The sequence below is a fragment of the Anser anser genome (genome assembly GCF_964211835.1).
Source record: "Anser anser genome assembly, chromosome: 14".
Taxonomy (NCBI): Eukaryota; Metazoa; Chordata; class Aves; order Anseriformes; family Anatidae; genus Anser; species Anser anser.
Genome location: NC_139735.1, coordinates 15052935 through 15067432, shown reverse-complemented (window position 1 = coordinate 15067432; position 14498 = coordinate 15052935). Strand labels below are relative to the sequence as shown.

Here is a 14498-nt window from a genome sequence, read left to right as displayed (position 1 = left end):
AAGAAGCAATCAAATACTAGCAAACATCTAATGGGTGTGTTTTAACATTGTTTAAACTGCAATACAGATAACACAATGGGGAATTATCAAAAACTCAGAAGGAGTAGGATTTACTTCTGGCAGTGAAATAGTGCTCTTGCCGCTTTCCCAAACGCTGTCAGCTCTGACCATGGCATTCATTTCACAGTAGCTCATAAGACCTTACAATTGCAATTGTGATTATGTGCAGATACCATTTCCTGAAACATGGCGTGCTAGAAATACTGCTGCTCCTCCTCCCACCCATCTCCCCGATAAGACTGTTGTCTCCTCAAATCTGGTTATTTATGACAACCTGGAAGTCTTGAAAATGGTCTGTTAGTATAAGAAGTCTATTTCAACTGCTCATGTGCTAAAGACACATTAGTGTTACTCAAGTCAGTCACTTCAATGAATATTGCAATTTTTGTATCATGGGGGGTGGGGGGATTCGGCACTTGGGAAATTTTCAGGTGCCAACACAGAGAACTGTACCTTGTGGACTGGGGGTCAGAACTAAGGAAACACTAACTGCTCTCATACAAGCATTTTGGACATCAGTGGTAGTTCAGTGTCAGAAAGACTGAAGATGACAGCAAACTAAAATTTTGTCTTTTTTTATTTGCAAGTTATTTCGAAATCATTTCCTGCTGCGAATTAAGACGTGACTTAGCACTTGAACTACTGTTGAGTTTAGTTCAAAGAAGCCAACAGGCTCCACTTGACAAAGAGATATCAGCAAATTGCATGAATAATGAAATGGGATTCAGTGCATAAAATGGGAAATGGTGCAATGGATTATTTATGTTCTTAAGGAAATTCACTTGTGTTCAAACCCAGATGAGATTTATAGCTTTGATAAGTTTTCCTTTATATATGTAAAGGAAATGATGTATCCACTTTGTGAGGGAGCAGATGGAATTATCGTTTACACTATGATAATTCTCAAAGCTGGTACCTTTTCCTCTGCATATATTAAAAACAACAAGAAAAAAGTAAACCCAGTTAGCCACAGAGTAACTTGCTCTAGAGCGAAGACTATGACTTTGGCTGAGCCGGACTAGTAATGAACCAGATGAGAACTGAGCCAATTGTTTAAAAAAAAAAAAAAAAGTCATCAAGTTTTATGTCTTTGGGGGGCTTAGCATTAGTCTGTAACGTTTGCAGCCGGCAGATATCAGATCTTAAAGAATCCATGACATGACCCATTTCAAAGCTGGAAAATAATAGCTGCTGTTTAAGATTGAGGTCAAGTGCACTTTGAACATAGATTTCCTCTAATGTAGTTACCACAGCTATAACTGATTATTGCAATGCTCTACTAAGTGTTCTAGATGTCTCCTCCATGCATTCCAACTGTTTCTTGAAGAATGGCAGGTATGATTGTGCTTTCCAATAGGAAGTCCAAACCAGAATCTTAAAATTAAAGCTCTAGAGTAGGTTGCTTGTGAGAACTGACACTGCAGACTTGGTGGTATTTCCTTCACCCCGTGCTTGCTCCTCTGCTGTTCTAGGGTACAAGCACAAGTGATTTTGATGTATAAGAGAATCTGTGCAAGTTGTGTCATCATGTGGGGTAATAATACTATGACTTTACTCACAGTTTCTATACCCACCCCAACTCTGTTTCCTGCATTATATAAAGTTTTTCTGTTAAACTCTATTAAAAGTCACTTCATACCTGTATGTCAGAAACAATGATATCAATGTCTGAAGCTTATTCTTTACAAAGGGGAATAGGGAAAATAACAATAGTCCAATGGACTTTCCAGCAATAATAAAATACCACTTAAATGAGTACTCGTGCATGTAATCTTTCCTTGTAGGCCTTTTTCACTAGGGAGCATTCAATTTCTGCTATTGCACAATTACTTGAAGTTAATAGATAACTACAAATTTAAGGAAGGTCAGCAAAGCTGAAAGAAAAGCCGCAGCTTATATACAGGAGTTCCTTTTCTTAGCCATGCCAGCTGTTGGCTCACACCCTGTTTTGTTTTCCTTAATTTACATTGGAAACTAAATGTATTTGTTCTTTCATTACATAACTAGGTGAGAATAGCAGGAGAATCTTTGACCCAGAATAGACTTAAAAACCAACCAAATAACAAACCAAAAAATAATCAGGGATATAGTCACACTGAGGATTTAGTTACAGGCTTTTTGGAAGGGTGTTCAAAGAGGTTTTTGGAAATTCAGTATTTTTATGCTCTTATTAATAGGAGCAAAAATAGTGTAACTACTTAATTTTACCTATAAGAAACTCAGGGAATGATGAAGCCTGGAAAATAGAACAGCTATGCTGAAAGCACGCTTTTGTCTCAGTAAAATCAAGCAATATGGGCAAACTGAGTCTACCAAGATAAAGTGCATTCAAATTGACAATCTTCTCAAGACTGGAAGCTCTTTGACCTCTTTGTTCTTTGACCTATTTTGTTTTCTATGTTTTTGTCTTCAAGTTTCTGATGAATGATTCTCACATTGAATTTGTGAGCATTCAATTAACAGCATGCCTAACACCTTCCAGTTTGGTGTTCACTGAGATCCACAAATTTTATAGTTTTGTTTGTTTGTTTTTGAGAAATCAAGGAATACTGTTAGGACTGCATAGTATTTTCAGACGAGATTTGTCAGTGTCCTTGCTGAGTAATTTCACACTATTTTTTATGATAAGAAAACAGTAGCTGAACACAAGGAATTAATATGTCAGGAGAGAAGGTGAAATTTTTATATTACTACTCATAAAAGTAGAGTTGTAATGTTTCAAATTAAAATGGAACAGGATTCTTGCTGAAGCTCTTCATTAGGACTCTTTGAATATTCAATATTGCTCCATGAGTTATCACATGGATATCATGCCAGATAATTATCCTACCATTGTCAAGTGAAATTAAGAGTTTACAGAATCACAGAATGTTAGGGATTGGAAGGGACCTTGAAAGATCATCTAGTCCAATCCCCCTGCTGGAGCAGGAACACCTAGATCAGCTCACACAGCAACACGTCACACAGGAAGAGCTGATTGAGCAAACCTGTACCTCAGAAGTCATCTTCAAATTCTTTTTAAGTGGAAGGGTGGAAAGTAGGCATGGAAACCAACTGGTAAGAAAGCTGTGAGTAAAAAGCCGGTCTCAAAGTGAAAAAGGTAATGGTCACACTTCTCTTATTAAGCAGGGCAAGGACTTCAAAGGAAGTAAAATAAGCAGGAAGGACAGGTAGGAAGATGAGGTTAATGGCTTCAGTGTTGCAGGTTTGTGAGATTTTCCTTGCTCACCATTCCTGTCTTGCATTAGGTTACAGTCTGGTATTTTTGATGAACACTGAGAATCTGGGCTTTTTAAGTACTCGAACCCTGAGGGAATTTAGCTGGTTTTCATGACAGAATACTTTTGGCTGGGTTAGTGAAGGGATCCTGGAGTGCTTTGTCTTTTGAATGTTCCCAAACAAGCTACAAAGTGTGCTTTATTTATTTATTTATTTTAACGCTTGTCATCTTCTAAATTGAGGATGTGATCTAATTCAAATAATAAGTTAATTGCATCTTTGTCCCAATCAGCAGTTCTTGAAACCTATATGTTAACAGGAATCCTACTCTGAACAAAATGCAGTTGGTTTCTTGGGAAGTCTATAAACATCTTGTACATGTTTTCATCATTATTTTACTTTGGCAAACATATGCATACCTACGACATTTAATGAAAGAGGCTTCACAGTCATATATATATCCAGTAGCATATATTTTATGCTTTAGTTTTGCATATATCTAGTTGGAGGGATGATCATATGTTACACACTCCCATTTATGTGCTCTTGCTGTAATTGACATGTAGGAATGAGATGGAAGCACAGGATTATTTTTTTTTAGCCTTCATACTCATTGTTTTTATGCTACTGGAGTGGATACTGTTAGACGTCTTATGCTACGGGTGCCTGAATGTGGGAGAGTGATGGCAGAGTTAGATACTGAAGCTTCTTAGACTGTCTTTACAGCATGTGTCGCTTTGAGACGAACAAGAACTGATATCCTGGGCATGCTCCATGGGACTGATGGGAATCCCTTCCATCTTCCATACAATTCAACAGCTTTTTGTGCTTTAGCGGAGTTCTGCTTGGAAAATGTCTCATGTCAACAGTGTGACCTGTTGTTTTCTAGACTTGCTATTGGGTTTTAGAATGGACGTTGGCATCTTCAAACAGATCTCATTGAGGCTAATCAGTGAATGCCCTGAGACAGTGTTCTTCAAAGTAAATTGACAACTTTCTTCACAGTAATTTGAAGGGGCCTTTATTTCAGCTGTCTGGAGAGTTTATTTTTATAAATCCTGTTGTGATTATCCTATCAGATAACATATGAATCCATATATTTGTGAAGTTGCAGTTAACAGAAGATACATTTGGATTTAATAGACAATCTTTCATTGACAACTAATTCAAAAATCAGCAGACATGGTAGTAAAGCTGTCCAGTGCTGTAAAAAATACATCTGGATGTAGCTGATGGTATTAGGTTGGTTGGTTGTAGCGTTTTTTGCAACTGTATAAGGGAAATGATTTCTTGTCATAAAATGTCTGGATATGTCTATAGTTAAAATGTTTTAAAGGAATTAGTTAAACTCTTCCTACTGAAAAATCCCAATACTACAGTAATAACTCTGTCATTAAGTTTCCACTTACTCATTTAGAAAAGTCTTAGTTGGTAAAACCACTTCCGTAGTCAGTTAGTTACCACACTTTTCAATATATCAATTGCTATTAAGTGAAGTTATTAACAGAGGGCCAAAACAATATGCAATGTAAATATGACTCAGTAATTTGCATCCATATTTTGAGACAAATGCATCTGGAAGTTGCATATTTTGAAATTGAAAGAGTATGTTAGTCAACAGTAGTCTTAATCTACATGGACCTTTCAGGAAAACAGTAGCAGCCTCAGCTCCACAATCTACACATACACTCTGGAAACAAGTGGCATATATCTGTAAATGTAATAATACTTATAAGGGTCGTTAGCCATCTTCACTTACTGAGATCTATTTTAAGACTAACAAAAGTAAGCCAGTCTGAACGTAATTACATATCTACTACCTAAATTTAATTTTGTGTTGAGCTAAGTCAGTTCTGTGAGAATGGGTTAGAAATCATCATAAGATTATCTTGAATAAATGGCTTAATCTGTAAAGCAGGGCCTCTCCAAGTGTTTTTTTTTTTCCTTTTTTTTTAATGAGTAATGATTCAATCCCTGTTCTACCCATCTACCCAACCAGGAGAAGTGTCAACAAAAATAAGAACTTATTTTTGTTCAAATAAGGCTCTTAATTAAATATGACATTCTTTCTAACTTGTTCCAGAAATATAATGAAATCATGACACAAAAAAAAAGAAAGAAAGAATCATAGAATATCCCAAGTTGGAAGGGACCCATAAGGATCATCGAGTCCAACTCCTGGCACCACACAGGTCTACTCAAAAATTCAGACCATAGCATCGTTAATGGAACATTTAAAAAGTGAAAGGGATGAACCGATTTAGCTCTATGTTTCTACTTTGGGCATTTACTTGAAAGGCAATTTAATTTGAGATTTTAAACATAGTCTTAAGTAAAATGTTTAAGTAAAATGTGTCACTAACGTACCTTTTGGCCTAGCAGAAATCAGCATGCTTCTTTCAGAAGCCTCAGAGAGAGAGAGGAAAGCAAAAAAATATGTTGGAATAGGCTGAATGGAGGCAGATCTTTCTAGATGAGGTTTCCACTAGTTCAAAATATTGCATGTTTGGATTCTCTGTATGGATGGATGGACTGGGAGACTGTCATGAGAAAAGGAAGAAAAGCCCTGCACACTGGTATCTTTATGGCACAATGGACGTCATGGTTAGTAGTTAGTGTGCTGTTACTACTTGCACAATTTAATTGTGGTTGTAGGCTCACGTACTTTAAATAGTTTCTCTGGTTGATACTAGATTCAATAACCACTTCTAATCTGTAATGCTATTGTCTATAAACAAGCCCCTGAAGAAAAAATGTGCAGAAAAAAAGGCTTACCATAGCAGCCCACATCCTGCAGTCTTAGAATGTAACAACTAGCAAAGAAACTCATTTTTCTTGAATTCTGTCTGAAACTTAGCTGTTTTTTAAACCCATGCAGATAAGGTTCTAATTGGAAGATGTTTTAAATCTGCCTCTCCTTTGTTCCTTTTGGAGGGATTAAGTACAGAAAATTAAGAAACTTTCTACTGCTTCCAAATGAAATAGTTTCATGTTAAGATGAAGACAGTTTACATGTGTTTCTCTGTCCCCATTATCCCCAGCATCACTGTAAATTTCTAAAACTGTGCTTTAAATTCTTAGTTAAAGCAGTAGACTAACAAATTTGCATCACAATGAACATGTATAGATTGAAGATGTGGATCTAAATATGTGCTCTAAAGCACATACAGAGTAGTTGCTATAAATGACTTCGTTTTCTTGCAACAATGACCTTTTTCATAACATTTACATTTTCAGAAGAAAAGAGATAAAAGTAATGATAGCAGATGAAGCTTGGTGATAGAATTACAGTTCCATTTATTTATTTATCCTAGTCTATTTATGCTAGTATCAGAATCTTAATAAACATGTGCTTGTCAGTTTAATTGTAGTGTATGGCTATATTGAAAACCAGTATTTTTGCCCTCTAATTTTTCAGCTATATACAATTTCAAAGGCACGGGAGCACAACAGCTAGCTCTACAAATTGGTGATGTGGTCCATATCTTAGAGTCCTGTGAAGGTAAGTCAGTGGACTTAAGGATGTAGTTTTCTTTATTTATATAATTTAGTCTTTTTACTTCACACCAATTACCTGTGTTACATAAGTAGTTGTCTAAATGGTGTTGGTATATGTTTATATTATTGCTGGCAGTGTTCTGTTTTGAGGAACAACTTATTCATTTTTGGAGAGCCAAAATCAGAAATGTTATAGTACATGTGGTTTTCTTGGGATGCCATTACCAAATGAGGAAGTCATCAAGGTATTTTGTGACATTCATGCCAGATTGTACTATACCTGACGGAAGATGCATTAGATGCAAGTATTAATGGAGCACATTTTTGCCTCTAAACTAAATATTTGTTGCTAGATATTTCTTATTGTTGCTAAATATTTGTTGCTATTCAGCACCATAGTATTCCCATATTAAAAGAAGGAAATCAAGTATATTTAAAGTATTCTGTAGTTCAGCATGATAAAAACACTTCTGAAAACCATTTGACATATTGAATGTACTAAACAACACAAGTCCATGTCAAGTAATGCATAACAAATATTCAATATGCTGACCCGAGCTTGGGTATGTGGAGTTGGTATGTGGAGATAGCTGACCAAATGGCCTAAATGTAAAATAAGGACAAGCAGCAGAATAATGAGAGAGCATAAAATTTTGTAGATTTGTGAAGCTGAACTCATTGTTGATACCAGAGTGATAGTGTATTCCTTCTTATTGATGTATACCTTCATATATTCACTGAATTACCTCCCAAGTCCACCAAAGCTCTTAAGTTTTTATTAGTATAAAGCAAAGACATCAGAATTATATCAACTCAACATTTGGGTGTCTTTGCAAAAGTCACTGTAACAGATTTGTTGTTGTTGTTGTTTTTCACAATCTGCAGTGATATAGCTGACCAGATTAAAACTTAAAAATTAGATTTTAAAATTATGAAGTTCTTCAAACTTTGCAAAACAACTATAAAATTATCTTCATCCTACTTCCAGTGTCTGTCATCTGTATCTTATTAAATGCAGTGCATGTTAGAGAGCAATTTCTGCATTGTGCATTCTGAGAGACAGTTCAGAGCTGTAAGCCACTTTTGTCACAAGACTGCTAAGAATTTGAGGCTAGCTGTGCCCAGTCTATTCCACTGCACAGATCTCTAAGCTGTTTGGAAATGGCAAGGTCTTTAAGAAAGGAGCATCTGAGAAACCACATCTCCAATGTTTAGCAGCACAAAAGCTTTTTTTTTCATTTTTGTGTATTCGTAAGAGAAATTCACTATATTCACTATAAACATAACTGAAAAAAATGGATGTAAGTCATTAGACTACTAGACAAAAGATGCATCTTTCAAAGCCATGAGTAACAATTCATGTCCTCTCCTAAAAGAAGAAGAAGAAAATAAGTCTGCATAATTCTTTAGGTTTTTGCTAAGGGGAGAAAATATACTTGCAAACCAGAACCTCCTTATCCTTGCATTGCCTCTGTTAATGGCAGAAACAACCAGCATTTCAGGTTTCTGACCTGAAACATGCTAAATTTGTAGTCAAGTTTGTGAAGACGGCCTGGCAACTGAAGTGGTGATCTTATGGGGTTATTTTTTATCTAAAAATCTGTTCTGAATCCGCTGCCCTTATGCCATGTCATAACTTGTTTTTAAGAAATATGTTTGTCAATGAAGAAGTGCCATCTTTCATGTTGTGCACATGAGGAAGTAGATCTTCTATCAGATACCTTAAAAAGATGATGCCAGCTGCAGCTGAAGAGTAACCAAGAGTAACAGTTTCTTCTCTGTGCACATTTTGTGCTATTTTTGTTTGTTTTACATGTGCAAAATATGCATGCAGAACTTGTGTGTGTAATCACAGCACATAGAATGAAATGGGTTTTAAGCATTTATTTTTTTTTTTGTAAATTGGAGACTATGTGAAAATCATTCAGCTTTAAAAGATTTGGAACTTTTCTTGTTGAGAAGATATTGAAAAAAAATCCTTGTGTTAAGAAAACACAATGATCCTTGTGTTAAGAAAGTACAAGAAAAATATTCTTTCTTTCTTCTAGGTCAATAATTTCCCTGACTCTTTTAATTTTGCCTTTCTCACAATTCTGCTTGTTGATATTTGAGTTTTAATGCTTTAGTTGTATGGCTGACATACTTGTGCTGTGTTAGAAATTTTGACGAGAAAAGGTGGTAGGGAAGAAGTATGTCTCTTCATGAAATTACAGTCAGAGAAAGTAAGCTTCAAGTCATAAAATGCTTCCTTGGGAATGAACTAGAAGCCAATGCAAAGTCCAGTAATGCTGCTGTGCAGGTAATGTTTCATGATGATGGAACATGTGTACAGTGGGCATGGCTTCTGTTTTAATTTAGTAAGGTTGAACTTGATTTTATGTTCTTTGTAGAATTTTATTGCAATTTAACTGGGGCACAAATAGAACAGTCTGAATTAGTGTCCTAATTAGCACTGCTGCAATATTGAACATCTGTTTCTTTCAGAAGGGGTTTCTAGTTGATGAATGGGCTCACAATAACCATTTATTTTTTGACTTTCTGCCTTGAACTTTACAGTTAAAGCTGCTTACTTGAGTAGGGTCTAAAAGCTATAGTTTCTCATGGCAGAGCAACAGGTTTCTCTTCTAACATTGGGAAACTGGATGTCTAAGAGCCATATACTGTATCAGTTTAATAGTACCCTCAGAACGCAATCAGAAATGCTTCACAGGCTTTGCAGTATCGTGAGTGATCTTAGTTGATGCGTATATATAAGGTAACGAAACAGCTTATCCTATCTTTTATGTGCAAGTGTGGGAGTGTTACATTCTGCATAAGATCTGTTCTTACTGTGCAAGACTTGAAAACAGATCACAGAATCATACTTGCCAATGTATAAGTAGTGCCATTTCCTGCTACTCATTTGGCTTTAATCTATGTATTTTTTGAAATAACTATTTTTTAAGACATCCTGTGCCAGATGGTTCTTATATGGAGGGGAGGAAAAACAAAATGAAAACAAACAAACAACAATGAAAACCTTGTATGTTTCTTGAAGTACATGTTCTATTCTAAGCTTATGAGTGCACTCTTTCTTCCTTTTAGATTGGTACAAGGGTTATCTAGTAAGACATAAAGGATCGGAGGTAAGATCACACTGTTCACTCCTATATGACTCTATTTTTAAAGAATCAGTTGATGAAGTGAGACTTCTTTTTAGAACATCTTATTCTATTCTGATCACTGAAGCCAGTGATTTCCATCTTCATTCTTTTTAAGATGTATAGAGCAGTGTTTATTCTGGATAATGTTGGTAAATATTAAAAGTAAGCACTGGGAGAAGGAAAGTGATGAAAAAATTACTGTGCTTTCAGGTTAACAAGCTTATCAAGGTATCAGCTGAAATAACTCTCTGGAGTTAATTTACTGCAAAATATTTCTGCATATTTTTCCCCCCTTAAAGGTCTTTAAGGCTACATGCAATCTCAGACTTCGTCAAGAACAATGTATGTATGTCAGTTATTGCATAGAGAAAAATCTTACAAATCCCTAGCTCAATTACCAAGACTAGATTTGCTAGTTAACATGAAGGTTGTCACGTGTGCATTGATGATCAAACATTCCTTTAGGCTGTATTAAAATGTTTTTGCTGTCATAGAGCCAGGAATCATCAGATCATTTTGTCTGGTCACCTTTTTTCTACACAGATCAATTACATATCAATTTTGAGAATACTTTTCTGCTACATATTGCTGATCAGCTTACTGCATGGCCTAGGTATTACAAAATGAGCCCACGACCTCGATTGAGCTGGTGCCATTCATGCCCAGGAGGGCTTGAGAGTTTATGGCTGCATGAAATATTTCTATTTGTGCATTGCGAATGAAGACTGTTATTTTTTCTTAATAAGTAATAAAGTATTTTTTCTTTAAGTAATATTAGTGTTGTGCAGAATGACCTTGACTCTTACGCTTGGAAGTAAGTCTTTTGAGTCTGAGTTAACTAACCTTCCTGTCAGTGGGCATTTGGCTATTTGCCCTGAGCAATTTCTGCAATCTGCCAATATTTCTTTTACTAGATGTGCTGATCCTGTATCAGCATCTCTCCTTTGATAATCAAGCTGATCATAGACAAAAATGTTTTTTAACTGTATTTACAATGTATGTGCTGTTTTCTAAGAGAGTAGAAGATTATGTCAGGAGATGGGGAAGCAAGGTAATGGCAGATGATGTCCCTAATGAGAAAATGTAGTCCTATGCATTCTATTTTTGCAGAAAAGGATATGACAATACTGCTAGTATTTGTCTGTCAAACAGACATGCATCTACGTGTGCAGAAAACCAAAGAGACAACAGTTAATTTGAAGACTACATGTTATGCTAATGATCATGGTTTTATGAAGAACAACTGGTAGAAGTGGGTTTTGGAAAGCTCTCTTTGTTAAATGTTGGAGAATGATAACAAAGTGGATTGTAATTTTTTCGCCTCTCTCAACAGGGAATATTTCCTAAATCTTTCATCCACATCAAGGAAGTTAATGTTGAAACGAAAAGGTACTGAATTCAACTATTGTTTTACATTAAGTATTTTGTCTGCTAAATAATGAGTCTTGACATATTTGATATGCCTTAAACACAATAACTTTAATAAACTCATGAAACTAAGATTTTTTTTTTCCTTGTGCTAAATTTTCTTCCCTTTCCTAGACACACAGAAAATGTAGTACCTGCTGAAATTCCTTTAGTTCAAGAAGTTACCACTACACTCTGGGAATGGGGAAGCATCTGGAAACAGCTCTACGTGGTATGACTTTGGTGTAACTTCCTGCTTTTAATTTCAACCTTTAGTATCACGTCCTGATGAATTTTTCATAGTTCTCTGGGGAGGTGACAAGTTTCAGGGTAAGAGTATTAAACGTAACTAAGTTGCATTTGAAAAATCTTCAACATGTTGGGGTGCTAGAACTCAAGTGGTAGTGTGTAGCTATTAACAATTATCAATTTCCAGAATTCATTCTCTTTTTTTTTCCTGTGAACACTTTGGTTAATACATACAATAAAAAGTAAAATGATTTTTGCATCTGTCTTTTGCATGTGATTGTAATTCCCACATTGCAGTGCTCTTACAAAAAAATATATATATATAGATTACTTTGTAGTTTTCCCTCATTAATATATTCATTTTCTGAAGCCAGTCACTTTCAGTCTTCCTCTAGTTAAAGTCAGTAAATAAAACACTTCTTGTTTCAGCGGATGACATTGGAACTTCTTTAGCGACTTCTATGTGTTTTCTCACTTCTGTCTTAAATGTATTAATATCACAATCAAATGTTTCCAGCATGCACTTATCAGTGTCTTATACAGAAATGAATTGCTTCTCTACTGGTTTCCCTGGATGAGACCTAGTTAATGACTTTCAGTCCACAAAACAGTGTAGTTAAATAAAAACAAAATAATGTGTCTATCTTCATACAACGTACTTGAATTTCTAGTCATTTTTTTATGATCACATGGGACGTTCTGTCCTTAAAAAACTGTGGAGGAAGGAAGTCAGGCTTCAGACAATTTCAGATTGTCTAGTAGGATTTGTGGAGTAATCAAGAGATGTAAAGATGCAAAACTGGACTTGGATTAATTGGGTATTTTAATTCTTGATCCTGCAATCACTTAGTATTAAATATGATGCATCCTTGAATTATCAAGGTTAATGTGTCACTTCAGCTTTCTACAAAGCTTGAAAATTATTGTTTTCTTGTATGCCCTAGACAAATAAGAAAGAGCGGTTCCAGCAGGTACAGTCTATGATGTATGACTTAATGGAGTGGAGGTCACAGCTTCTGTCCGGGACTCTGCCAAAAGATGAGCTTAAAGAACTCAAACAGAAGGTCACTTCAAAAATTGACTATGGTAACAAGTAAGTGGCCTACATTGCTTCTGAAAACCATGTCTTATTTTAAAGTACCCAACTAGAACAGAGATGATGATGATAAATTTTTCCTGATTGCAGTTTTGTAGATCATTAATGTGAGATGTGGACATAGTAAATCATCCTTTTCAAACTTCTGTTACTCTTGAGGTAATAATAAATATCATGTTGAGGCTTCTCATCCCACATGCATTTTTTTTTTTTTTACTATTAATTTATTTGTTAATTATAGAAACATGAACTTGTCAGTTGTAAGCATTTGAGGTCAGATGACTGGCCTTTATATCAATATAACATCAGTGTACTCTAAGCCCCAAAACTCATCTATCCCTTCACAAACACAACCTACCTCTGCTAGTGTTATGCAATGCCTTGAGCAGTGGTGTTGAGAGACCTTAGTGATGCATAAATAGCAGAAGTCTGAAGTGTACAGAGCCTTTGTTAAAGGCAATTGTCCCCAGATTTGCTAGGGAATTTCCAGGCAGAAATCTGGTTCTGGTAATAGAAGTGAAACTACTGTAGATTGGATAGTGCTTGACAAAATGCCTTGTCTGTTACTTGCTGAGGAAAGTCATTGTAGCACAACATATTTTTTGGCAAAAATTTTGTTATGTGAGGTTGAGCATCCACCATCTGATAAAAGGTGAAGAAAGTAAACCATTTCATAATAGGCATTTCATAGGCAGTGGAATCTGTTCATAAACTGTTCATAAGCTACTGCAAATGACTGTGGTTATTGTGGCCTGACAGCCCATATGCAGTTGAAAGTATTTAGCTACTTGTGGCTTAGACACAAGCAATGACCTGATGTTATGAAATTCTTATCTTGTTCACTGAGGTTTAGATCCACAGATTTATGATAAACTGAATTTTTACAGAACATCCTATGGGAATATACATATTCTGTTAAGCTATGTGGAGCTGAATGGTCAGTCCAGGACAGATTTTTGCTTTGAAATGTTCCAGTCAAAGAATCTTATTTCTGTCCAAGAGAACATCAACATTATTATTATTATTATTATTATTTTCCATCAGACTAGGAGGCAGTAAGCTGATTTCTTGAAAGGAGCAGGAGTAAATGTGACGTTTAAAATGGCTTGGGACTGGATAGAAAAAGAGTGCAAGGTGGATAGCGCTTGTAAGTGGCTGAAAGTGTGGGGTTAAGAGTTGTGATATGTGAAGGAAACTTGCTGAACTGTGCAGAAGGAATAAAGGGAATGAAAGTGGAAATTGAGTGGTCATTGTGGGAGACAAGGTTGAACACCAAGTCAAGAGAGGTGGCAGAAAGAAAATGATGCAAGATGAAGAGGGTCATAAGGTGATACAGACTGCTTCAAACAATACTAGCAGTGCCATAATGGTAGACAATACATTTTAGAAACTGATAAGTACAGTCTGGCATGAAGTAGACCAGTTTTAGAGGGGGGTGGAAGAGTAAGATCCTGGATAGACAAGAAAGAATATCTGATGGCTGAGGTGACACCATAGCACCATGGGTAAGAATACATAGGACACAGGGAGATTGGACTCGAAAGTTATGAACGCTGAAAAAAAAATAAAGTGAAGGAAAAGAAAAAGGCACGACTTGTATAAGAGCAGAGGAGAAGAGAGTGTAGTTGTTAGTCAAGCAACAGGACAACGTGAGTAAAAGAGCAACAAAAAAGCAGAAGGTAACAGGAAAAACCTATGCACATTGATTACAAAATTATGCATTAAAAACAGAAGAAGATTAAGACTGCTTGAACTCATTGAACATAGTGAATCTATTTTAAATGGTAAGTATTTAAATGCTTTGACATTACCATCAGTTCCCAAAA

The 14498-nt window shown here is 35.7% G+C and overlaps 1 protein-coding gene across 1 annotated transcript in view; it reads left to right on the top strand.

The window, feature by feature from the left end:
* Positions 1 to 14498, top strand: part of DOCK2 (dedicator of cytokinesis 2) — a 186942-nt gene that overhangs the window by 2054 nt on the left and 170390 nt on the right. Inside the window, exons 2-6 of the mRNA XM_083798208.1 lie at positions 6698 to 6781; positions 9862 to 9902; positions 11254 to 11309; positions 11463 to 11559; positions 12521 to 12669. Of these exons, the coding sequence (XP_083654334.1) occupies positions 6698 to 6781; positions 9862 to 9902; positions 11254 to 11309; positions 11463 to 11559; positions 12521 to 12669 (427 nt within the window). The remainder of the gene's footprint in view (positions 1 to 6697; positions 6782 to 9861; positions 9903 to 11253; positions 11310 to 11462; positions 11560 to 12520; positions 12670 to 14498) is intronic.